The 25,240-nt window shown below is 49.5% G+C and overlaps 1 protein-coding gene across 5 annotated transcripts in view; it reads right to left on the bottom strand.

Moving 5' to 3' along the window:
• Positions 1–25,240, bottom strand: part of RAB3IL1 (RAB3A interacting protein like 1) — a 41,976-nt gene that overhangs the window by 12,424 nt on the left and 4,312 nt on the right. The window contains exon 1 of one of the 5 annotated variants that reach the window (XM_049713119.1): positions 5,326–5,614. The exons of 2 other annotated variants lie outside the window; for them this stretch is intronic. In XM_049713119.1, the coding sequence (XP_049569076.1) occupies positions 5,326–5,336 (11 nt within the window). In that variant the 5' untranslated portion in view covers positions 5,337–5,614. Of the gene's footprint in view, positions 1–5,325; positions 5,615–25,240 lie in introns of those variants that run through there. 2 more of the 5 variants (XM_033414240.2, XM_033414248.2) reach the window with 2 other exon arrangements.

The following is a 25,240-nucleotide window of genomic DNA, read 5'->3' as shown; positions in this document are numbered from 1 at the left end:
GAGGGAGCCCAGGCCCCTCGGGTCCACCCGAGCCAGCATCTGCTATCTCCCACACGCTTCAGTCTCCTAGACCAGAGGCCCGAAAATCCGGGTGTGAGTGCCTGGGGGCTGGGGAGCTCCCTCCTTGGGCGAGCACGGGTTACCACTGGAGTCCTCCTGCCGTGCACCTCCCCTCCCAGTCCAGGTCCACGGCCCTGTGCACAAACCTTCTCGGACCCCATTCCCTGCAGACACAGAGTTCAGTGTCCAGGACACACAGCAGGGCCGGCTAGGAAGGGGTCTGCTCGGGTAGGGGGGTGGGAGATACTAAGAGTCAAGGTCAGAGGTAGGTGGGGGCAGCCAACATCCCCCATCCCGAAGCCAGCCCTGCGGCCTAGAGCCCAGGGCAGTTCATACAGGAAAGGCCCCACTGGGTGACTTCCCCAGGAAACACACAAGGCAGGGGAAAGCAGTAACCTCAGTCCTCACCCCCCAGGCCACCCCTAGGAGGGCCAGCAGGGCTTTTGTCCCCAAGCAGAAAAAATGGCGAAATGCGGCCCACCCTGGATTCTACGGTCCCCAGTCACCCAGCAACCCCACTGGGCCAGGAGGGCCTGAACGGAGCCCACTCCCGGGGCCAGACGGACCCAGGTAGCGTCCTGGATACCGTTTCCCAGCCCCAGCCCAACCAGCCAGCCATGGGGTCCTTCTGCCCTAACCTCCCCTTCTCTGCCCCCCAGTGCCCAGGTCACCTCTTTGAGTTAAAGACCCCTCCCCTGTGCTAACAGGCACAGTGGGTTCATTAAGCAAGCAGCGGGGAAGCCAGTGAAGAAAGCACTGAAAACCCGGGGAAGGAGAGGGCTGGGAGGGCAGACTGCGACCCTCACCCTCTGCCTGGGGCCACCAAGCCCGGGTTCCAGGGCGACTACAGCTGGTCTGGTCTGCAGGAATTCTGACCCAGGGCGCAGCTCAGGAACAGCCATGGCACAGGGGCCCAGTTCAGAATCACGCTCATACACTTATGGGCGGTCCCGTAAGCCCTGAGGACACTGAGGCTGACAGGCAAGTGACTCTCGTAACGAGGCCAAGGGGGTCCCAGGAAAGGTTTCGTGTGTTGGGTCCCCAACCAACCAGCAAGCCCAGCCAGGCTCAGCCTACAGAGTGGCCAAGTCTTCAGCTCCAGACCCACAAACAGATCAGATTCTCAAGCTCCTGTTCACGTCCATGCCAGCCCACCACTCCACATCCCCACAGACGTCATCGTGTGTCAACTTGCGATGCTGCTACAGGGAGATGCTCTCGCCAGCCCAGTTTGAACGACGAGGCACCCGAGGTTCAGAGAGGGATGGCGACCTGGCTGGAACACACAGCAAGGAAGTGGCAGTGGGGAAACTGAACCCAGAGTCCAGGCACTAGCGCATCATGTGAACTGTCACCCAAAAAATTCAGGACTGGCGGAAAGGGGATGAATGGTGGTTTCAGAGAAGTGAGGCAGGATGCAGACGGGGGTTTGAGGAAGTTGGAGATAGTGCTTGAGTGGTGGCGGTACGGTTCCGCCCAAGGCTGCTGTTCTAGCCAGGCAGGCTCTGGGCTGGGAGGGGACACACAGAGGGGACACACAGAGACAAAAGACTGGGGCGGGGGTGGGGAGGAAATCAGGGGAGGACCAGGGGCTGGAGAGGGGAACAGAACAAAAGTTGCAGTAATTAATATAATGAAAAACGGAGGCCAAGGTGAATGAGAACATCAGTGCCCACGACACGACTGAGGAACTGGGAGGGGGTCTTTCAGGGAAGGTAAGGGGCGTGGCTGAGGCATTGGGGAAGTGGTGGCTGAGGGGAGGCACCAGCGCAGAGGGAGCAGCTGCAGCCCTGAGCCTGGATGAGGGATGGGTGAGAGAGGAGCTGAGGGCCAGAGAGCCCGCCTGGAGACCTGAACACGAGCCATCAGAGGGGCTGGAGGGGAGGGTCCCAGAAGAATGGGAGAACAGGGTCATATGAGGCACCAGAAGAATGCCGGGAAGTGAGCCAAGTGGGACCCCCAGCATAGGAGAGGGTGGGCCTGGACCGCTCCAGGAAGGGGGAAGCAGGTGTGTGCCTGGTAGGACAGGCAGCAGGAGGGAGGAGGAGGTGAGGAACAGCTTCAGGGTGGTAAGCAGGGAGGTCAGAACACCTGAGGCAGGGGGGCCAGGCCAAGCCTCTCCCTGCCATAGCCCCAGGCCTGCCAGCCCAGCCCAGCGCAGCCCAGCCCTGATGAGGGAGGGAATCCAGCCCTGTGTCTCCACCGGAGGTGGCACAAGGCCTGAAAGGGTGGAGGGCTCCCTCCTCTACTGAGGTAGAGCAGGGCACATGGCACACACCTCACATCTGCCTGTTTGGTCCTAGAAGAATCTGACACCCCAAGCCCTCAAACATCCAACACATATGCAGCGAGCACCTATCGTGTGCCAGGCACTCCACCGGCCCAGACCCACCCAGTGTGCACAGGTTCTGGCAGCCACATCACCAAGCCCCCTTCTCATCATACTTGAATTCATTTTGCTTCCCTTCCCCCACCCTGTTGAGCACAAATCCCGTGTGGGGAGAGTCTAGGACAAGCAGGACTCTACTGAGTGCCACAGACAGATGTGCTGATTAAGGGACAGCAGGAAAGACATTTCCATCTGTTGAGGGGAAGGTGGGAGGTAGTTAAATCATGGAGGGCTTCCAGGAGGAGGTGACAGTGAAGGTCGCAAAACCCCTTTCTCCTGGAGCCCCTAGGCCATATTTCAGATGCCATTTCAGAGCCTGGAGTTCCCTGTGACTTACTCCTTAAAGGCAGGACCTCACAGATCCAAGCTCCTTACGATAGCCAAGGCCCAGAACAGTTAGGTGACTTTCTCAAGATCTCACAGCCCATCTGTAGCCCTGCAGCTCCCCAGCATCCTGCCTGCAGCAAAGACACAGTCTCCCATCCCTGGGAGGTTGGGGTGGTCTTTCTCATTCCTGGGCGTCTATCAGAGCCTGTCCCTCCCTTTCTAGGGAGATATGATTAGCCCCATCTGTCAGATGGGGAAACTGAGACTGACGGGCTACACCAATGTCATGTGCCAACTTAGTGGCAGAAAACGAGCCCAGAACCCAAACTCTCGGCTCTGATGACCAAGTCTCAAGTGCCCAGCACTGTGTTAGCAGCAGAAGTACCCCAGTCACCATCCTCACCCCATCACCAGGAAGCCGGCTTGGCACCCAAGACTATGGACAGGGGACACTGTGGGGGAGGGGGAGGGGAGCAGTCCTGTTTTGGGGGAGCCACCTCTGGGTTCTGAGTTCAGGGCCCACACTCAAGGAGTCCCAAGGAAGAGGGTCCACCTGAGCTCCTGTAGAGTCCTGCCACTTCCACCCACCCCAGGGGAGCAGCCCTGAGTCCAGGGCCAAGAAGGTGAACTGGCACTACGACCTGGCCATTAACAGAGCAGTCACCCAAGAGACGTAGCTCTGTTGTCTTCCAGGTAAGGAAACCAAGCCCCAGAGACATCAATGGCTTAGCCAGAGTCACCAACTCCTCACCCCTCCTAGTCTAGAAGGAAGAATCTCAAGGATGCCCTCGCCCAGAGGTGTCACAGCAGCTCAGTCAGTTACCTGCGCAAGTGTGACCTGAGCAGCGTCCCTCCCAGCTGCTGCTGGGGTCTGCGTGAGCTCGTAGGACCCCAGGACCCCAGCAGGTGCTGGCAGCTTGGCCCCTGCCTCCAACATCCAAGTAAGGGGGCCATGAAAAGGCAGAGCTCAAGGTAACCCCAAGACTCTGCCTCTCACTCCCCAGATGCCCAGCTCCTCATCCTGCCCCTCATGCTTTCCATCTGCATTTATGAAGCACCTACTGTGTGCTCTGCACCCAGCGACACCCTGGGGGATCCAAGTAAGCCACACTTAGGATCAAGCGGGCGTCAGCTTGGCAGCCTGGTCCATCCAGAACGGTCCCGGGACTCTTGGATCCAGTCTTTAAAGTGAGCATCCGTCTACTGGCACCTCCCAGACTTGTCTGTCTGGCTCCAGCCTGGACGCCTCCAGGAAAGGACACTCTCTGGGCCTGGATTACCTCCACCACACAACCCACACATTTCACCTTGAGGCTCAGGGCAGTGAGGCCATACTCTCAAGATCACACAGCAACTCGGTGGCTGTGTTTTGCCTGGGCGCACCCAACACAAGGGGTCACGAGCTTCCTCCAGAAGCTCCTCAAGCACGGTTGACCCCAGGTGGGATCGCCCTGACCTCTCCAGCTGTCACCAACCCACATCAACCACCTTCTCCATAAGCTCAGTCTCCTTCCCCCAGGGCGCAATTCCACAAGAATCCAGGCTCTGCTTAACTCTCTCCCTTTAAGAGTCTCACGTGTCTCCACACCTCACCCCTACCAGGAGCCCATTCTCTCAGGAGCCCCTGCTGGGGATGACTCCCCAGCCCTCCCCTAGCATCTCAGCTCGAACTTCGCTAGGTGCCAGGGAGTAAAGTGGATCTAGCCTGCATCAGAGCTCTCCAGCCCGCCAGCCTCTCCAGTGGGGCTTCCCTCACTCCCCGGCTGTGGCTGGGAGGAGCCCTGTCCTGGGACCACCCATCTGGCCCCGTTCTTTCCAGGAGTACAACCCACCCCCACTCTGGCCACATCTCCGCCAGGACCTGGTCTTTCCAGGCTATGGGGAGGAAGAAGTGTTTACCCAACTCCATGAGAAGGCCACAGCTTTTCTGCACATACAGGGAAAGGGTCCCACACCTGGTTGCCCAGGGAGTGGGACCACCCCTAAGAATCAAGGAACAGATATGGGTACTGGAGCCACTAGTCCAGGGCCCAGAGTCTGCGCTGCACCCCTCCAGGCTGCAGGGAGGTCCTACCCACCTTTGAGCTCAGCAGGTTCCAGGAGCCCCAGATGGAAGTTCACCAACTTGCAAGCGAATGTGGCAGAGACCCAGTCCCCCCTTTCGCAAATGCACTGCTTTTCAAGGGTTCACTCAGCCTGGGGGTCCCTCCTCTAGGTGCTTATCCCAGGCTTATTCTGGCTTGCACTCCGCCGCACACCCCCTTGCCCCCATCTCACTTGCGCTCCGGACAAGCTAGGAGTTGGCGCTGTCACTCCGGGACGGTCAGCAGCCCACCCTTCACAATTCCTGCCCCCAGAGAGACCCCCTGAACCCTCCATGCCGAATGTCCTTCCACCCCAAACCGGCTCGCCAGTCCTCGTGCTACAGCACGGGCAGGGATGGGGGCGTAGAGCACCTCCCGGTAGGGGTGCACACACTGCAGGGAAGCCCCCCCCCCGCACCGTCCCACCCCCGGAGGCAGCCGCGGCCCGACCCCGCGCGGACCTACCCGCTCCACATACTGGCGACTCGGGGCGCCCGGGCGTCGGTTCCCCGCGCCGCCGCCGCGATCGCCCAGCGATCTCCCCGCGCCGCCCCCGCCGCGTCCCCGCCCGCAGCCGACTCCGCCCCGGGCCAGCCAGGCTGCCCCGCCGCCTGTCAGTCTTGCCCGCTGCCTGTGGGTCTGTGCGGCCCGGGCTTGCGCCCCGGCCCCCAGTCCCTCTGCGACCCTGCCCTCGGCGGGTCACGTGGCCGAGGGGTGGCCCAAGGACACGTGCCCTGCCCCGCCCCTCCGGCGGCCGACGCGGAGAGCTCGCGCGCGCTCCCGGCCCAGCTCCGCTCCGGCCGCCCTCCCCGGACAGTGCGACGGCCCGAGTGGGGGAGGAGCGGGTCCCCATCATCCTGCGGCCAGCACTGCTCTCCGACGCTCCCAGCTTACTCTGCTCCAGACATCCGGCGCCCAGCGCGGCCCAGCGCAGCACCCTCCCAGGACCACCCCTGCTCAAGAGCCTACCATGGCTCCGGGCTTTCAGCTCCCAGATTCTTAGCGGACTGTCACTCAAGGCCGGCAGACACCCTCCCACCCCCTCACCCGGCCCTCCGGCCATCACTCCTTCCCTGGCCTCCCTGCTCTGCGCCTGTCTCTGGGCAACTTCCCTCCTGGTGAGAAGCGGGGCTGACCCCAAAACTAGTTTTCTCACTCCTACTGAGTGCATTTTCTGAGGGAGGCCCCACCTTTGGCCCAAGTCTTCAACCCCAACCCCGCCCCTCCCACCCCAACCAGGGGCCTCCCTTCCTGCTCTGAACAGATACTGCCCATCCTTACCTTTGCCCACCATCTACTCTCTGGGAGAATTGCGCACGCGCGTGCGCGCACACACACACACACACACACACACACACACACACACACCCCTACCTCTATCAGGTCCCACATCCTCTGCAAATTCCCTGAACGCTGGTCTAGCCTGTCCCTCCACCCCTCTGTCCCTCTGTCACCTTTCCTGAGCCCTGACCATCAGCCTCAACTTCAGCCTGGGGCTGATCCAGTGAGAGCATAACCCCGCTTCTCTCCTGCCAGGGACCATGGCTCCCAGCCTCCGTGTCTAGAGGAGGCCTGGGAGGATGGGAGGAAGTACTTCCCTTCCAGATATTGCTAGAACTTGGGGCACTACCCTCAGACCCCGAGCTGGGACCCCAGGCTTGAGTTTTATCAGGTCTTCATCTGGGGCACGCATTTTGAATGCATGCATTCAACCACCCCTTCTGAGCACAAACTGTGGGCCATACAAGGGCTGGGGACCCAAAAGGAAACTGCATAGACACAGGCTCTGTCCTCCTGGGGCTCCAGTACAGTGGAGAGATGTGGGGTGGGGACCTCCACTTCCAGGGCCACTGCCTGCCCAGGGCACACCTTGCCAAGTGAATGGTGTCTTAGTTCAAATTAGAGAACGGTACTCCTTTCCTAGGTGGGCATGGCCCATGCCAAGGTACAGGACTTGGTGAGTGGAGGGCAAGCCAGACTTGATGTCTGGCTCTCATGCCCTCTTGGCTGGTACCTTGTGCAGTGAACAACCTGGGCAGCCCTCTGTGATGTCCTTTTCATTCTGCCCAGACCTCCTTCACTCTGCAGGGCAATTGTTTCCACAGCTGTGGTTTCCCAAGGGCAGGGACCAGGTCCTCCTTGGGGCTGTGCTTCTCCACCCACCACAGCCCAGCCCAGGGTCTGGCCCAAAGCAGATGTCATTATGTTTGTTGACGAATCCTTCTCCAAATAGTCTTGAGCAACTGCTGTCTTCCTGGACCTTGCTCTGTTCACTCTTTAGGGGAATGGGGAGGGGATGACACAAAAGGAGCTCAGAACAGGGCGCTTACCCTCCAAGTCGTCACAAGCCCAGGCAGGAGATAAGACCTGGTCCAAGTCGTGGTAACCCGGACTGGTGGGAGATAAGGGGTGGAGGGGGTGTCAGTCCAGGGCTATGGCCCCAGAGGAAGGGTCCTCAGCCCGGGAGGACCGGTGGGCTGGGGAGACTCTTGAGGGAGGCTTTGAAGGACAAGTGTGGGGTCACTGTCACCACCCCAATTACTAGCCAAAAATATCCCATGATCTATGCAGCTGCTTAGGACTCCCAAGGCCTCACTAGCTCCTCCCACAACTCCTCAGTTGAAAAAGATGGGCTCAGAGAAGTTAAGGAACCTGCCCAATGTCACACAGCCAGGGATGGAGGGGCTGTGATCCCTTATACCGGTTTTCTGAAAAGACAGCCCAGAAACCAGAGGGGCTCTCTGGCAGCCCCAGCTACATGCTGTCGGGCAACAAGAGGAGCCTACTAGGTGCCTGACTGGCAGGTGGGGAGGAAAATATAAAAGGTGTGTCCTCTGCCCCCAAGCCACTGCCCTTCCCAAACTTCCCCCTCACCCCTGCCATCCTTATCCCCAGCCTGGCAGCCTTGGCCACAGACCCATCCAGAAGACTGCCAGCCTAGATGACCCAGGCCCTGATTCTGGACTTCAGTTCACTGTGTGACCAAGAATGAGTGTCTTGCCCTCTCTGAGCCTCAGATTCTACATCTGTACAACCACCAAGTTGGACAAGACAATCAGGGCCACCCCTGGTGCCGACCTTGTAGAATGCTCATGAAATTCCTCATAGTTCTATGCCAGTCCCCTGTCTGGAGCCCCGCCTCTCACCCCTCCCCCAATGCCCCTGCTGAGTGGCAAGATTCCACCATCCCCTCCGCTCACCTGTCTGTGTCCCAGGGCTGCTCTCCCAAGTTGCCCTTGAGTGCAAGGCCCAAACCTGATGGGGCGTAGCGGACAGTCCCTGAGCTCATTGCCAGGAACACAGGGCATTTTTCTCGAGCAGGGCACTCAGTGCGTTCCTTAGCGGGGTCCATGGCTGGAGGGCCAGACCGAGAGTGTCTCTGGAGACTGCCAAGCGGGGAGGTGGCAGGAGCCTTCTCCCCGCTCCCAGGCTGAGACTCACACTAACCTTTGCTATCTCTGAGGAGCAGCGGCCAGTGAGGGAGGCGCCTCCCAGACAGGCCTCTATCTCCTTAAACCCAGTAATTATTAACTCCCGTGGCTCAGCAGACAGCATATGAGGCTGGGCCCCCCTCCTAAGGAAGGTGAGATACCTTGAAGGGAAGTGAGAGCCTCCCTCTACATACCTAAGGCCCCAGGTTTTTACCGGGCCCATGGATGGGGCTGCCTGTCCTCTTCCCACTCAGGTTGGCAAGTTGAAAAGAGCCTGTCCAGCTTTGACCCTGTCACTAGTTGGCTGTGTGGCCTTGGGCAAGGCCCCCGCTGCCCTGTGGTCCCTGGCCTCGATATCCCCTTAAAACTATTAACCACCAGCAAAAAGGGACCAGATGGTGTAGCAGTTAGGAACGCAGACCTGGATGGAGTCAGAGAGGTTGGATTCAACCCCACTCCCAGACTGTGGACCCTTGCGCACATTAGGCTCTATGCTGCAGTTTCCCCAACTATAAAATGGAATCTCTCCCTCTGAGGCACATCAGGCCAGCTGCTATTGCCCAGACATGCCCTACACCCCCCTCTTCCCACATTCCTCACACTACCCCCTCTCTGCATCCTCCACTCCAACCCACCCCCTCTGATAAAATTCTCTTTTGCTCATACCCCCTCCTCCAGGAAGCCTTCCCCTCTGGATTGTTTTCTCCTCTGCAGGCATTGGGCTGGAGCCCTCAGACACGTGGTCCACCTTGTGTCATGAACAGTGCCCCATGGCACTGTCAGACACCCCCCACATGAACTGAGTGACCCCATGGGCAGAGGCTGGCCCGCGCTCATCACCAAATCCTCAGTGGCCCCTTGCCTGGCACACAGTCAGCCTCAATCCACCCGTGGGATGGTTTGAGTGTTCCACCCTATCTCATTTGGCCTGCATTCTAATCGGGAGTTCTGCCGTTCCCTTGGCTGTGTGACCTTGGGTATGTCACTTAACCTCTCTGGGACTCAATCCCCACAACTATAAAAATGGGAACAATTCTCCCCTGTGAAGTTGTGAATATCAAAGAAGATAACATTCATGAGGTGGCAGCCACAGTGGACACTGAGTTTCCTGTCCCCTTCTCCCTCGCCTTCCCTCTTTTTTCCTGTCAGCCTCTGAGTTCCCGCTGGGAGAAGCTGCCAGTTCCTGAGGGGTAGTCACACCCCGCCTGCCCTGCGCATGGATAACAATATCTCTCACTCAAGCTTTGGGCTTCGAAGCTCTCTCAGCCTAACGCAAACCAGATGCTGGCCTCTGTTTCCTGGCAGTGAATTTTCCATGGCCTGCTCCCAACCCCTTCCTGTTTTTGCTCCTCACTGATCCTCCTGCTAGATTCTCCCGTGCCTCCACCTTCCTCTGGGCCCACCTGGAAACAATGTATGAAAAACAGGATGTGTGAAGGGGCGGGGGGGGGGTCTCCCCATCACCCTGACGTGGTGGGAGGTGAAGGGGCTGAGCCTGGCTGGTGACAAAGTGTACAGGCTATGGTTCCTCCCTGCCAAGCCCCAGCTGTCCTCTCAGAGGGGAAACTGAGTCAGAGTTGTTCTGGGGATTGTCTAGAAAATCTGGCTACTTTCTGGACATTTAGGCACAGCTGGGACTGCACGGGAAGCTCTGAGGACCTTGTCCTTCGTTGTGACTTAGGAAAATCAGAGGCAGAAGGAGCCCAACCCCTTCCTGTTGCAGGTGAGGAAACTGAGGCTTGTGGACTCATCCCGGGTCACTGGTGGGTCAGAACCAAGAGGCAGCCAGGTCTGGGACTGCTTGCCCGGAAAAGCTGCTGCCCTAAGTCACCTCTCAGGCTGCTCTCTCAGCCATTCCTGCTGCCCTTCCCCCGCCACCGCACCAAGCCCAGTTCCGAGGGGACGGTCACAAGGCCGCCAGCGCCCGGCTGCCACCTCGCATCGGCATGAGGCAGCCTGGATCCTTCCCACCAGCGGCCGGGCCCTGGTGAGGGAGGCCTTGGGCAAGCCCAGGAGGGCGTGCTGGGGGCTCTTTATCCTCTCAGCCCTGCGAACCCACTTCCAGCATCCCAGACTGGCCCTCTGAGTAAGGACTCAGCCATTTCCATGAAAACAACAGCCCAAGGCTTCCCTGAAAGCCAGGCTCGGGCCCCTCCCTCCGCCAGCTGTGCAGAGTGTTTGGACAACTGGATGGAATGTTTTGCAGGGCGAGAGCTCCCTGGATCCCCGGGCTCAGATTTCAAGAGGGAGGGAGGAGAGGATGCTGGCTCCAGGAAGAGGCTTGAGAGGCCAGCTGTGGGCTTGGAGGCCCCCCGCCCAGGCCTGACCAGCACCACTGCCTGCCCAGCTCCCCCCGCCCCCGCCATGGTGGGGAGCCAGAGTCCGGCCCAGGCCACTGGGGGAAGGACAGGACAGAGGGAAGAGGCAGCAGAATGGTGTCAGAGATTTGTGGGGGCCAATCGGGTGAAGTCAGGCCCAGAAGACGGTCTGGGCTCAGGGAGGAGCCGGGCCCAGGGCAGCCGTCTGATCCCCTGGCAGTGATCGGCCCATCTACCACCACCCCCATTTTACAGATAAGGCAGTTGGTGTCCAGAGGGGGCAGGCGCTCATCCCAGGTGTCAGCATGCTGGGTGTAGAGCTGCAACCCAGGGCTCCTGACCCTAAGCTCACTCTCCTCTCTGTCCAGGTTGTCCCCACCCTCACCCCCAGCCCCCAAGACACACACACGCTCCAGCCAATGAACTGTCATCCTTGCTCTCCCCAGACAACACAGACAAAACAACCTACTCAAGCCTAGTACTCTAGGTTCACGAAGCTTACACAGACACTGAGCTCCCCACCAGCCTCCGAGAGTGGCACTAACCCATCTAGCACAAGGGGTGGAGGCCATGAGAGCCAGGGTTCCTGTACCATCTCCTACTCTGGGGTCAGAGCTCTCCCCAGGTTCCCCACCACAGCCGTCCAGGCCTCCCAGAGCCCCTTGAGAAGCCACACAAGTTCTAGACCCAGCTATTTGGAAGATAGCCTGAGCCTCAGTTTACCCACCTTTAAACTGGGAGGATTACTCTTGCTCTACTTGACTCATCGTCGTCCTGGGTGCTGATGGCAAGGGGCAGAGAGTGCTGGCTGGTGGGCCTCTTCGGAGACTTAAATATTTCCCAGGGACAAAACCACTGGAGCTCACAAGAAAGGAAGGAGGGGATTCCTTTTGCCCCAGAGGGGTGTGGGTGTCCCACAAAGGTGCCTGGGGGCCTGGGCTGGATTCTTTGAGGTGGAACCTGTTTGCCCACTCCCTGGTCCAGAGCAGGAAAGCTCAGCCACCTAATGGGATTAGAACCAGCCAGCCCTTGAGGGACAAATACGATTAGAGGGGGAGAGTATGACCCTAGGGCAGCAGATGACTCCCTTCCAAAATGTGGGGTAGGGACCATGCTAGGATTTTTGCATTCATGATATCAGACTTCGTTCACCCTGGCAATCACCCATCGGTCCTCTCATTGCTTTCTGTTCCCATTTTAAAGATGAAGGAGGGGGGAATGCCCTGGTGGTCCAGTGGTTATGGCTCCATGCTTCTGCTGCAGGGAGCCAGGGTTCAATCCCTGGTCAGGGAACTAAGATCCTGCAAGCCATGCAGCACAGCCAAAAACGAGAAAACAAACAAAACGAAGATGAAGGAACTGAGATGTGGAAAGTTTAAAGGGTTTGGTCACAGTGAACAAGGGAAGGAGCGAGGATTTTCATCCAGATTTATCTGATTCCAGAAGCTCATGTTCTTATCCCTCCATCATTCATCCTCTCAGGAGGAGGGGTAAGGGGGGGCTTTTTAGAGAAAATAGGGCTTGAAGAATAAGCAGGAGTTTAATATGTAATAATTATGAATATATAGAATAAATAATTATTAAATAGATAGACGGGGATTCTAGGCAGAGGGAGCATCAGGAACGAAGGCTGGGAGGTGGGAGAGAGCAGGGTACAGAGGGAGGGATCCCTTCATTCTGCTCAGGCTAAGTTGGGGGACAGTAAACAAAAGATCAGATGGACCGCCTCGGGATGAATCATGAAAAGCCTTGGAGGCCAAGTTAAAGAGTTTGAAGTTTATACTAAAGGCTCCAAGGAGACAGTTAAACATTTTTAAGCAGGAGAGTGGCATGATTGGAGCCCTGCTTTGGGAAGAAGAAATCGACAGCAGCGTGCATAGAAAATAGAAGGGACACATCAAACATCCAGGGAGGGCAAGACTTTCTGAACTTAGAAGCGTTTGAAGAACCCTCAAAAGAAGAAGATCTGTTTACATGACAATGTAAAACTTATCTATGTTCTATGTTCCTCCCTCCACCAAAAAGTCACCAAAATTAAAAGCCAGATAGCCTGGGGAAAATATTCCCAACGAATGGCAAAATGTTAACATCTTTAAGATAAAGAATTCACAGAAACCAGTAAGAAAAACACTGGGCACCCAGTAAATGTGTTCATTCATTCATTCATTCGACAAATATTTAATAAGCACCTGTGCCAGGTGCCAAGGAGATATTAGTGGACAAGACAAAGTTTCTACACTCATGACGTATACAGTTTAGGGGAGGAGTGTGTTGGGGGATTCAGACATCTAATTGTAACAATGTGACAGGTACAAGGATGGGAAGTACATTGAGCAACTAGGCCAGATCAGGTGGGGCCTTGTAAGCTGGGCAAGGAGTTCAAACTTTATCTTTTTTTTTTTTTTAAATAAACTTATTTATTTATTTTTTGGCTGTGTTGGATCTTCGTTGCTGTGCGCGGGCTTCCTCTAGTTGCAGTGAGCGGGGGCTACTCTTCATTGTGGTGCGCGGGCTTCTCATTGTCATGGCTTCTCTTGTTGCCGAGCATGGGCTCTAGGCGCGTGGGCTTCAGTAGTTGTGGCACGTGGGCTCAGTAGTTGTGGCTCGCGGGCTCTAGAGTGCAGGCTCAGTAGTTGTGGCTCATGGGCTTAGCTGCTCCGTGGCATGTGGGATCTTCCCGAACCAGGGCTCGAACCTGTGTCCCTTGCATTGACAGGCAGATTCTTAACAACTGTGCCACCAGGGAAGCCCCAAACTTTGTCTTTTTTGCTCGTGGGATCTTAATTCCCCGACCAAGGGTTGAACCCGGCCCCGGCAATGAAAGCACCGAGTCCTAAGCACTGGACCGCCAGGGAATTCCCAAGGAGTTCAAACTTTATACTTAAGGACAAAAGGGAGTCATTGAAGGGTTTAAGCAGGGGTGTGATGTGATCAGATTTGCATGTCCAAAAGGTGGCTACTATAGACGTGTGTGGAATGGATTGGAGAATTTTTTTTTTTTTTTGGCCTTGCGGCACACAGGATCTTAACTCCTCAACCAGGGATCGAACCTGCGTCCTTGCAGTGGAAGCACGAAGCCTTAACCACTGTACTGCCAGGGAAGTCCCTGGATTGGAAAATTTCTGCTTCTTCTCATTTGGTGGACTTAGAGCAGTGAGGAACCTTCTTGCTACAGAAAAAGAATATCCTGCAAAGAGAGGCCATGATTCCTTGAGGCCCTGTTGTCTTCCAAGATCTCCAAAACTCACTTCCTGCCTCCAAAAGAAAAGTTAGAATGAAGCTGGGAGCTTGGCCAGGAGAGGGTGGGGGAGCTGGATCTTGGGCAACTATACGAAGCCAGGGCCCTCAAGGAGGACTGAAGTGTCCCATGCTGGTGGCACCCTCTGGCTCCTGGCAGAAGCAGAGGCAAATCCCCTTTGGAGGGACGTGTCCAAATACAGGTAAGAAGATTCCCATTGGTTAATACCAAGTAATGAGCTCCCAATCAGAGATCGCCAGCACAGAAGGAGGCTAGCCACTATGAGTGAGAATCAGAAGAAACAACATAGAACAGATTTAGATGCTATAGAACCCCGGATACTCAGGTCCTATATACAATATAGAAAGGTTATGTATGAACTTAAGATAAATAAACAAGTGATTATTAAAGAGAACCAAACAGATTTTTGAATGACCAAATGAAGTGTAGATATAGATGTATATCTCCAAAAGAATGGGTTAAATAGATTAGACAGAGCCAAAGAGAGAATTAGAGTCCTGGAAAATATATATAAATAATCAAAAAGTAACAGAAAAGTACACACAGATATGGAAAATTTGAAAAAGAAGTTGAAAAGAGATATAGAGCATAGACTTATGAGGTCTATAAAATCCAAGAATAGAAAGTAAAGCACAGGGACTTTCCTGGTGGTGCAGTGGTTAAGAATCTGCCTGCCAATGCAGGGAACACAGGTTCGAGCCCTGGTCCAGGAAGATCCCACATGCTGCAGAGCAACTAAGCCCGTGTGCCACAACTACTGAAGCCCACGTGCCTAGAGCCCGTGCTCCACAACAAGAGAAGCCACCGCATGAGAAGCCTACGCACCACAACGAAGAGTAGCCCCTGCTCGCCGCAACTAGAGAAAGACCAAGCACAGCAATGAAGACCCAACACAACCAAAAATAAATAAAATTGATTCTTTAAAAAAAAAAAAAAAGAAAGTAAAGCGCAGATAGACATCAACATTTGTTTAATGGATTCAGAGTTTCAGTTTGGGAAGAGGAAAATATTCTGGAGATGGGTGGTGGTTGCACAACAATATGAATGTACTTATTGTCACTAAACTGTACATTTAAATGCTTAAAGCAGTTTAAAAAACCCACACACCTGACCCACTTAAGCATAAGAATATGAAAAGGTTGAGACTGAAAAAAGTTATATGAATAAACAACAAGGTTCTACTGTATAGCACAAGGAACTATATGCAATAGCCTGTGATAAACAATACTTGAAAAGAATATGAAAAAGAATGTATATATATGTATATATGTACATATGTATACATATGTATAACTGAATCACTTTTCTGTACAGTAGAAATTAACACAACATTGTAAATCAACTATATTTTAATAAAACATATTATTAAAAAGAAAAAAGTTATATGAAGAAAATACAGAGCAAAAGAAAGGTGGTATATCTATATTAATAACTGAACTTTAAGACAAAAAGTATTATTAAAGGTAGTCACTATGCAGTAATGATGAAGTGATGACAATGTTAAGTAAAATAAAAGTGAAATTCACCAGGAAAGATATAACAATTCTATATTAGTATACACCTAAAATAAAAAAGTCTAAAAATATTTAAAGCAAAAATCCTTAAAGCTACAGGGGCAAATTAGACAAATCTGTCATGACAGTGTGAGGTATCAACAAATCTCTCTCAATTATGAGTAGATTTAAGGAAGCAAAGTATCAGAAACTGGCAGCAACAGAGACCTCTAGCATTGGTAGTAAAGGCTAAAACGTGAAGCTCTCGATCAAAGCTGATTGAGAAGAAATTAGATCCCTGTATCCTCTCCCCTACTTCATGCCACTAAGCAACTTCCCCTTTCTGAGTCTAACAGAAGACTGGAAATTTGTTCTCTGGAGACGGTAAAACAGTCTTTGGGACAATAGCTGACTAAGGGGATTAAGTGATTGCATACAAGTTGAAAACTGAGACACCACCCCCTTCCCTGGCCCTAAACCCTCTTCCCTTACCAAGCAGTCAGAATACTGGCAGCCAGATTTTTACCCTCCAGGCAGCAGGTTGGATGAACCTTCCCTGGGGACTCAGGCCAGCCCAAGAAGAGAGGACTAAAGACCCTAAGATTAGTGTTACCCATGAAATGCCCCATCGGAACACCATACTGTGAAGGTCAAAGTCAACATGCTTAGAGCTTCCCATCAATTTTTAAGCTCCCATTCTTAATAATGAACGGACAGGGACTTCCCTGGTGGTCCAGTGGTAAAGAATCTGCCTTCCAATGCAGGGGACATGGGTTCGATCCCTGGTCGGGGAAATAAGATCCCACATGCTGCAGGGCAGCTAAGCCAGCGCGCCACAACTACTGAGCTCACACGCCTCAACTAGAGAGCCCACGTGCTGCAAACTACAGAGCCCGTGCACTCTGGAACTTGCGCACCACAGCTAGAGAAGAGAAAACCCCACACGCCACAACTAGAGAGAAGCCCACTTGCTGCAACTAAGTAAGACCTGACGCAGCCCTAAAGAAAGAAAGAAAGAAAGAAAGAAAGAAAGTATTAAAAAAAAATAATAATGAGCAGACAACCAAAGACTATAAGACAACGAAGGAGAACCTCTAACATGAAGGAAGTCAAACCTAGTAAGCAGAAAAAAAGCAACTTGCAGGAAACAGAGACTCTGAGAAGGAAAAAAACCCTCAAAAAACAAACAAAAAATCCCCCCTATCATTAATATCCCTCAGAGAGAGCAAAAGGAGGTATTGCATTCATGAAATAAGAACATGATTTTATACAATGAAAGTTGAGAGAACAAAAAGAACTCTTGGTGGGCTTCCCTGGTGGTGCAGTGGTTGAGAGTCCGCCTGCCGATGCAGGGGACGTGGGGTCGTGCCCCGGGCCGGGAAGATCCCCTGTGCCGTGGAGCCATGGCCGCTGAGCCTGCGCGTCCGGAGCCTGTGCTCCGCAACGGGAGAGGCCACAACAGTGAGAGACCCATGTACCGCAAAAAAAAAAAAAAAAAAATTAACCTTTTTAAAAGAAATATGACAGCTGAAAAGAAAAACTCTGAAGAGGGGCTAAGGGAATATCCCCCCAAAATAAAGAAATAAAATAAAAATAAAGAAATAGAAAAAGGATTAGAAAACTCAAGGCGAAATTTAGGAAACTCACTATCTGCATTACAAGGACTACAGAAAGAGAGAACAGAAGAAAATGGAGATAAAAACATCAAATAAATAATTTGAGATCACTTCCCCAAACTGAAGGATAGGATTTTTCAAACCGAAAAGGCCCACACTGTGCCTAGTAGAGTCAATGAAAACACTAAGATACATCATTGTACATTTTCAGGAAACTGGGGGCAAAAAGAAGATTTTACAAGCTTCCAGAAACACAATAATAACCACAACAAAGGACCTAGAATCAGAATGGATTTTGGCTTCTCAATAGCAACACCAGAAGCAAGAAAACAATGGAGAAAAATGCCTTCAAGATTCTGAAGGAAAACTATTTCCAACCTGGAACTCTATGCCAACTAAACTATCATTCAAGTTCACGTGCAAGGTCTTGAAAATTTTAACTTTCACGTACTCTTTCTCAAGAACCACTGAAGGATGCACTTCAGCAAAATGAGGGGGGAACCAAGGAAAAAACCCTATAGGTCAGGAGACTGGAAAGCCAACAAAGGACTAAAGGGAAGGGAATCTTCAGGATGATTGTGAGAGCAGATGCTGGGATTCTGTGTAGGCAACGACGGCAATCAGACCAAACTGGAAGAGAGAAGATCAAGAAGTCGGTATGTTAAGAGCAATCATCACCATGCCTTCTGCCACTGTACCACTATTTTGAACTCATGAACTCTTACAGGGTGTGTTCCACCAAAACAGAAGAGTAAAACCATAAGAAAGAAAGAGGATACAGGGAAACAAGGACTCCAACCCAGGTGAATGGGGAAGATTATTCCAAGGACGACGGCAAAGCCCCAGGACAATGGCTGTGTAGCAGTATGGAGAGTAACCCGCCTAGACAGAGGAGAACCATGGTCACTAGGAATAATGTCTCCAAGGAAAAATCATTGGAATGGATAGATTAACTGATGTGATTGAAAATACTGGAAGGTGTGGGAAGAATGAGCACTAGGTACAAAGAAACCTGAACAATTTTAAAAAATGACAGTTACTAACTTTAGAGAAAACTAAAAGTACAAAATATAGTCATATTAGTGCTCAGCTATGAATAATATTTGAGTAGGCATAAATATGTAAACGCCAAATGTTCACTTAAACACTAATTTTTAACCCGCAGTGGTATCAGATAATTAAATCCTCATCTACTAAATAAGTCAATAGGTTAAACAATTAATAACAAGTTGTCAGGCTTCCCTGGTGGCTCAGTTGTTAATAATCCACCTGCCCATGCAGGGGACACGGGTTCAAGCCCTGGTCTGGGAAGATCCCGCAAGCCGCGGAGCAAATAAGCCTGTGCGCCACAACTACTGAGCCTGCGCTCTAGAGCCCGCCAGCCACAACTACTGAAACCCGCGTGCCTAGAGCCCGTGCTCTGCAACAAGAGAAGCCACCGCAATGAGAAGCCCGCGCACTGCAACGAACAGTAGCCCTGCTCACCGCAACTAGAGAAAGCCCGCGTGCAGCAATGAAGACCCAATGCAGCCAAAAATAATAAATAAATAAAATAAATAAATTTTTTAAAAAGTTGTCAGTATACACATGTTATTTAGCAATATAAAAATGTGTAAAGCCCAGAAGGAACAGCTAGTAAAAAGACAAGCCATAACCAACAAAATTTTAGTATCTAGACTATAAAAGGAACTCCTATAAGTCAATAAAAATACATAAAATAATTCATTAGAAAAATAGGCAAAGACATGAACATGCATTTCATAGAAGAGTCATTACAAATGGCCAATAAAGATTTGAAGAGATACTCAAGCCTGGTAATCAGGGAAATTCAAATAAAACCACAGTGAGACACTATCTCATACTCACTAGGATTGGCAACAATTAAGAAATCTGATTATATCAAATGATACACAAAATGTGGATCAACAGGAACTATAGCGTTGGTAGGAGTGTAAACTGGTAAAACTCAAGCACATTTGCACCAGGAGACGTGTACAAGGCTATTCATAATAGCAATCCAAATGTCCAATGAACAGAGACTGAATAAATGCATTGTGGTATCATATTAGCTTCCTATAGCAACTCTAAAAAGTTACAGAGGCTTAAAACAGAAATTTCGTCCTCCACCATGCTGGATGCAAGAAGTCCAAAATTAGTATCACTGGACGAAAATCAAGATGTCAGTAGGTCCATGCTTCCTCTGGAGGCTGTAGGGGAGAACCTGTTCTTTGTTTCTTCTGGCTTATGGTGGTGGCTGGCATTCCTTGTCTCACAGCCTCACAATTTCTCCATCACCTTCACATTGCCTTCTCTTTTGTCTGTCTTCTGCCTCCCTCTTATTACACACATGATTGCATTTAGAGCCTGCTCCCAACCCCAAAACGTTCTCCCTTCACACAATCAAAATACATTTAACCCATCCCAACATCTTCGAAAGTCTTAATCCATCAAAATATCGACTCAAATCCAAAATCTCATCTAACTATAATCAGCTCAGAATCCCTAATCTCATTATCTAAACCGAGAATAAGTGAGACTCTGGGTATGAGTTATTCTGGGGAAAAAATTCCTCTCCATCTCTGGAACCGTGACACTAGAAATAAGTTGTCTGTTCCCAAAATACAATGGTGGGACAGGCACAGTATAACAGTTATAGACATTCCTATTCCAAAAGAAAGAAAATGGAAGAGATAAAGGGCAAATTTCATTAGTATTTTCAAGGCCTAGGTGAATCTGTCATTCACAGTTCTAGCCTCTGCATCCTTGACTCTGATTTCTAGGCCTGAGGCTCTGCCCTCTGGGCCTGAGGCTCTTCCCTTTGAGTCATTTTTCCTTTTTCTTAAAGGCAAGCAAATGGTTGAAGCTGAGTAGTTTTATAAACCCATCTCCTGCCTATAGAATTTTGGGAGTCCAACGGCCTTCCCTCATTTCATTGCCTCTGTTCTTTTCAGTTCAAGCTGGCAGCATTTCTGCCGGTATAACATTCTCCAAGGCCTTATGGGTCGCCTTTGTATGTCACAGAGACTCACATCATTAGAGTCTCCCACAGATCTTTCCTGGAAAGTATCATCTTTTATCCCTGGCTTCTGCTGAGATGGTTGAGTGGCTCCACGGGTCATACACCTAATATCCTCAGCACTGGCAGAAGGCTGTCCAACCACACCCATGGCCTTCTCTCTAGAGCACAGTTTTCTAACAGTAAATCACCTAATTTAACATCTTTTGCAACTTGGATAGGCTGCAAATTTCCAAAATCAAGTACTGGTTCCTTTTTGCATAACAGTTCTTTTCTCAATATATTTTTTTCTACAGTTTAGTATAATCAGCAAAAAGAAACCAGGTCACATCTTTAAAATTTTTCTTCAAAATTGCCTCAGCTAAAATCCAAGTTCATCACTTAAAATGCTGCTCTTCACCACTGTAGGACACAATTCAGCTAGACTTTTTCTACTGTATAACAGAGATCACCTCTCCTTCGGTTTCCAGTAACATTTTCCTCATTCTGGTCTGAGCCCTCACTGGCAGAGCCTTAAACATCCATATCTCTACCAATAGTTTGTTCGAGGCAATCTAGGCTTTTTCTATCATGGTTCTCAAAATTCTTCCAGCCTCTACCCATTACCCAATTGCGAAGCCATCTCCAGGTTTTAGCTATCTGTTACAGCAGCAGCCCACTCTCAGTTCCAAACATCTGTATTAGTTTCTATGGTAACTGTAACAAACTAGGTGGCTTCAAGCAACAGAAATTGATTCACCATTTTGGAGGCCAAAATTAGTGTGAGTAGGCCAAAATCAAGATGTTGCTAGGTCTGTGCTCCTCTGGAGGGTCTAGGGGAGAATACGTTCCTCGCTCCTTCCAACTTTTGGTGGCTGCAGACATCTGTTGGCTTCGCTCCAGTCTCTGCCTCTATTGTCACATTGCCTTTTCCCCTTCTGTACGTGCCAAATTTCCCTCTTCTTCCCTCTTAAAAGGACACATGTGGTTGCATTTAGGGCCCACTCCGATAATCCTGACCATCTCCACATCCCAAGACCCTGAACTTAATCATATCTGCAAATACCCCATTTCCATATAAGGCAACATTTACAAGTTTCTGGGATTAGGGCCTGATATTACGGGGGTGGGGGACATTTTTCATCCTATCAGAGTTATATTCTTATGGTGGAATATTATATAGCATTCAAAAGAATGAATATTTATATGACTCTTATTTCTCTCCCTTCTAGAATATAAGCTCCATATGAGCAGGGCCTTGTTTTACTCATTTTTGTATACTCAGTCTCCATAGAGTGGCCACCAGGTAAGTGGTACCCAAGAACTATTTGCTAAATGATCTACTAAAATGGATAATAATGAAGAATAATACAGGTAAACAGAAATATTTATGGTATAACATTAAGTGACAAAGACGCAAAACATTGAAATACCAAATAATTATTTTTATGTAAAAATATTCTGTGTTTAAAAAAAAAGACTGAGGAGGTCAGTGGAAATGGAGTAGGGAACTCCAAGAGTTCATCTCTTCACAGAAGCAGCTAATAAACTGCAAAACTGTCAGAATCAACTTTATCAGAACTCTGGAAACAAAATAAAGTTTACAGCAACCAGGTGAACACTTAATCAAGAAATAAGTAGCTGAATTTCAGTAAGAGAACTTTATGATATTTTAACTCACCCTGGCCCATCCCCCACTCCCCAGCTCTGTGGCAGCCTTGAAGACAACAGCCTGCATTCCTGTTCTTAGCATTAGAGGGAGTGGAATGGACCTTCTACTGAAAGAACTGTGGTTGTTTGTTTTGACCTCTCTGGTGGTTCCCTGGACGTCTGGCTCAAAGGGCTAACCTTATTTTTCCCAATTCAGAACTCTCTGTTACCTTGGGAGCGTTTATTGAACGTATACAAAGTCTATTGTATTAGATGCTGTCATCTGGGTAACATTTGGAGAAAACAACAAACAAACCAAAAAGCTTAGGAAGAAAGGCTGGAGAATGAGATGCTCTAGGGATAAGGGCTTTGAAAAGCACCTACCTATTCATGGGACTAGAAGTCCACATGCCTGCCCAGGGCTGGAAGCATGCTCAGAAAAGACACGAGAAGGCTCTAAGATCTCATGTCTAGCTGATCTTCAGGCTCTGAGCAAGCAGGAAATGAAGGCTGAAGCAGTTGTAAACTGCCTGGCTGAGTATTTAAAGGTATGTCCCAACATACATACAGGCTCATCTGCAAAGACTTTCATGCCTGTTGTTTCAGGCATTTAAGGAAATCTCTGTCAGATCACTAGCTGACCACTAAGCTAATGGAAAAGACTTCGGTGGCCACAGACAACAAAAAATAAACTTTACAAAATTAGTTCAGAAAAGTTAATCAACTAACAAACAATTTCTACTACAAGCAGCAAGAACAAGGCCTCGCATGGTAAAGAATCTGATTTCCAGAGTTGCTACATTATAATACTAAAAATGTCCAGTTTAGAACCAAAGTTATGATGCATGCAAAGAAATAAGAAAGCATGACCTATATATGGGGGAAAAAAAACTGTCCTTGAGGAAACACAGATATTGGATTTAGTAAACAAAGACTTTAAATCAACTATTTAAAATATTTTCAAAGACCTAAAGGAAACCATGTGCAAAGAACTAAAGGAAACCATGAGAACATCACACTAAATAGAGAATATCAATAAAGAGACGGAAGTTATAAAAAGGAAACAAATAGAAGTTCTAAGGTTGAAGAATTCTAATTGAAATGATTCACTAGTGAAGTTCAACAGCAGATTTGAGCAGGTAGGAGAAAGAGTCAGCATACTTGAAGATAAGTCAATTGAGATTACCCAGTCTGAGAAGCAGAAAAAAGAAGAATGAAAAAAATGAATAGAGCCTAATCTGTGAGACACCACCAAGCATATGTTATTAACATATGCATAAAGGAAGTCTCAGAAGGAGAGGAGAAAGAGAAATGGGGGGAAAGAATATTTGAAGAAATAATAGCTGAAAACTTCTAAATTTTTTTTTTTTTTTTTTTTTTTGCGGTACGCGGGCCTCTCACCGTTGTGGCCTCTCCCGTTGCGGAGCACAGGCTCCAGACGCGCAGGCTCAGCGGCCATGGCTCACGGGCCCAGCCGCTCCGCGGCATGTGGGATCCTCCCGGACCGGGGCACGAACCCGCGTCCCCTGCATCGGCAGCCGTACTCTCAACCACTGCGCCACCAGGGATGCCCCTCTTTTTTTAATTGAATAAAAGATTCTTTAAATTCTATAGTGCTTTACAATTTTCAAAAGTTTCACACATATGGTTTCATATAACCCCATAATAACGCTTCCCCCCCCCACCACCACTATAATGCCCCAACATACTAGAAAATTGAATCCAGCAACATATTAAAAGAATCATACTTCACGGCCAAGTGAGATTTATCCCAGGAATTACAAGAATGGATCAACATATAAAAATTAATCAATGTAATGTACTGTGTTAACGGAATGAAGAAAAACAACCACATGATCATCTCAACGGATACAGAAAAATAATTTGATAAAACCCAACACCCTTATGATGAAGCTGGAGGATATTATGCTGAGTGAAATAAGGCAGTGCCAAAAAGACTAACGCTGTATGACTCCACTTATATGAAATACTCAGTGTAGCCAAAATCAGAGAGACAAAGTGGAATGGTGTTTGCCAGTGACTGGGGGAGTGGGGAGTTATTGTTTAATGGGTTTAGAGTTTCCATTTCACAAGAAGAAAAGTGTTTCAGAGATAGAGAGTGATGATGGTTGTACGTTATAAATATATTTAACACCGCTGAACCGTACACTTAGAAATGGTTAAGATGGTATATTTTATGTTAAAGATATTTTACCACAATAAAAAAAGGTGGGGAAAAAAACACCTAACACTCTTTCATGATAGAAACACTCATAAAACTAGGACTAGAAGGGAACTTCCTCAGCTTGATAAAGGACATCTTTGAAAACCCACAGTTAATATCATACTTAATGGTGAAAGACTGAGAGCTTTCCTCCTAAGATCAGAAACAATATAAGGATGTCTGGTTTTGCCACTTCTAGTCAACATTTTACTGGAAGTTTTAACTAGGGCAAGAAAAAGAATTAAAAGACATCCAGATTGGAAAGGAAGTAGTAAAACTATCTCTATTCACAGATGGCATGATCTTATGGATAAAAAATCCTTGGGACTTCCCTGTTGGCACAGTGATTAAGACTCCAATGCAGGGGGCCCAGGTTCGATCCCTGGTCGGGAAACTAGATCCCACATGCATGCCAGAACTAAGAGTTCACATGCCACAACTAAGGAGCCCTCCTGTCGCAGCTAAGACCCAAAGCAACCAAAATAAATAAGTAAATATTAAAAAAAAAAATCCTAACTCAGGGCTTCCCTGGTGGCACAGTGGTTAAGAATCCACCTGCCAATGCAGGGGACACAGGTTCGAGCCCTAGTCTGGGAAGATCCCAAGTGCTGTGGAGTAACTAAGTCCATGCACCACAACTACAGAGCCTGTGCTCTAGAGCCCGTGAGCCACAACTACTGAGCCCACGTGCCACAACTACTGAAGCCCGTGTGCCTACAGCCTGTGCTCCGCAACAAGAGAAGACACTGCAATGAGAAGCCTGGGCACTGCAACAAAGGGTAGCCCCCGCTCGCCACAGCTAGAGAGAGTCAGTGCACAGCAACAAGACCCAACGCAGCCAAAAGTAAATAAGTTAAATAAATAAATTTATTTTTAAAAATCCTAACGCAGAAACTATTACACCTAGTAAGTGAATTCAGCAAAGTTGTACAATATAAGATCAACATACAAAAATCAGTTATATTTCTATACTAGCAATGAACAATCTTAAAATTAAGACAATATTCCCATTTAAAATTGACAATTCCATTTAAAATAGTATCAAAATAATACAATACTTAGAAATAAATTTAACAAATACACTGAAAACAGTGTTGAAAGAAATTAAAGAAGATCTTAATAACAGACATCCCATGCTCATGGAGTGGAAGACAATATTGAAAAGAAAGCAGTGTGATCTACAGATTCAATGCAATCTCTATCAAAATGCCAACTGCCTTTTTTACAAAAATAGGTAAGTTGATCTGAAAATTTATACGGAATTTCAAGGGACCCTGAATAGTCAAAACATTCTTGAAAATGTAAAACAAAGTTGGAGACTCACGCTTTCGATTTTAAAACTTCTACAAAGCTACACAATAAAAACAGTGTGGTACTGACATAAGGATAGATTT

The sequence above is a fragment of the Orcinus orca genome, chromosome 8 (assembly GCF_937001465.1).
Source record: "Orcinus orca chromosome 8, mOrcOrc1.1, whole genome shotgun sequence".
Classification (NCBI taxonomy): domain Eukaryota; kingdom Metazoa; phylum Chordata; class Mammalia; order Artiodactyla; family Delphinidae; genus Orcinus; species Orcinus orca.
This window is presented reverse-complemented; position numbering and strand designations above follow the sequence as displayed.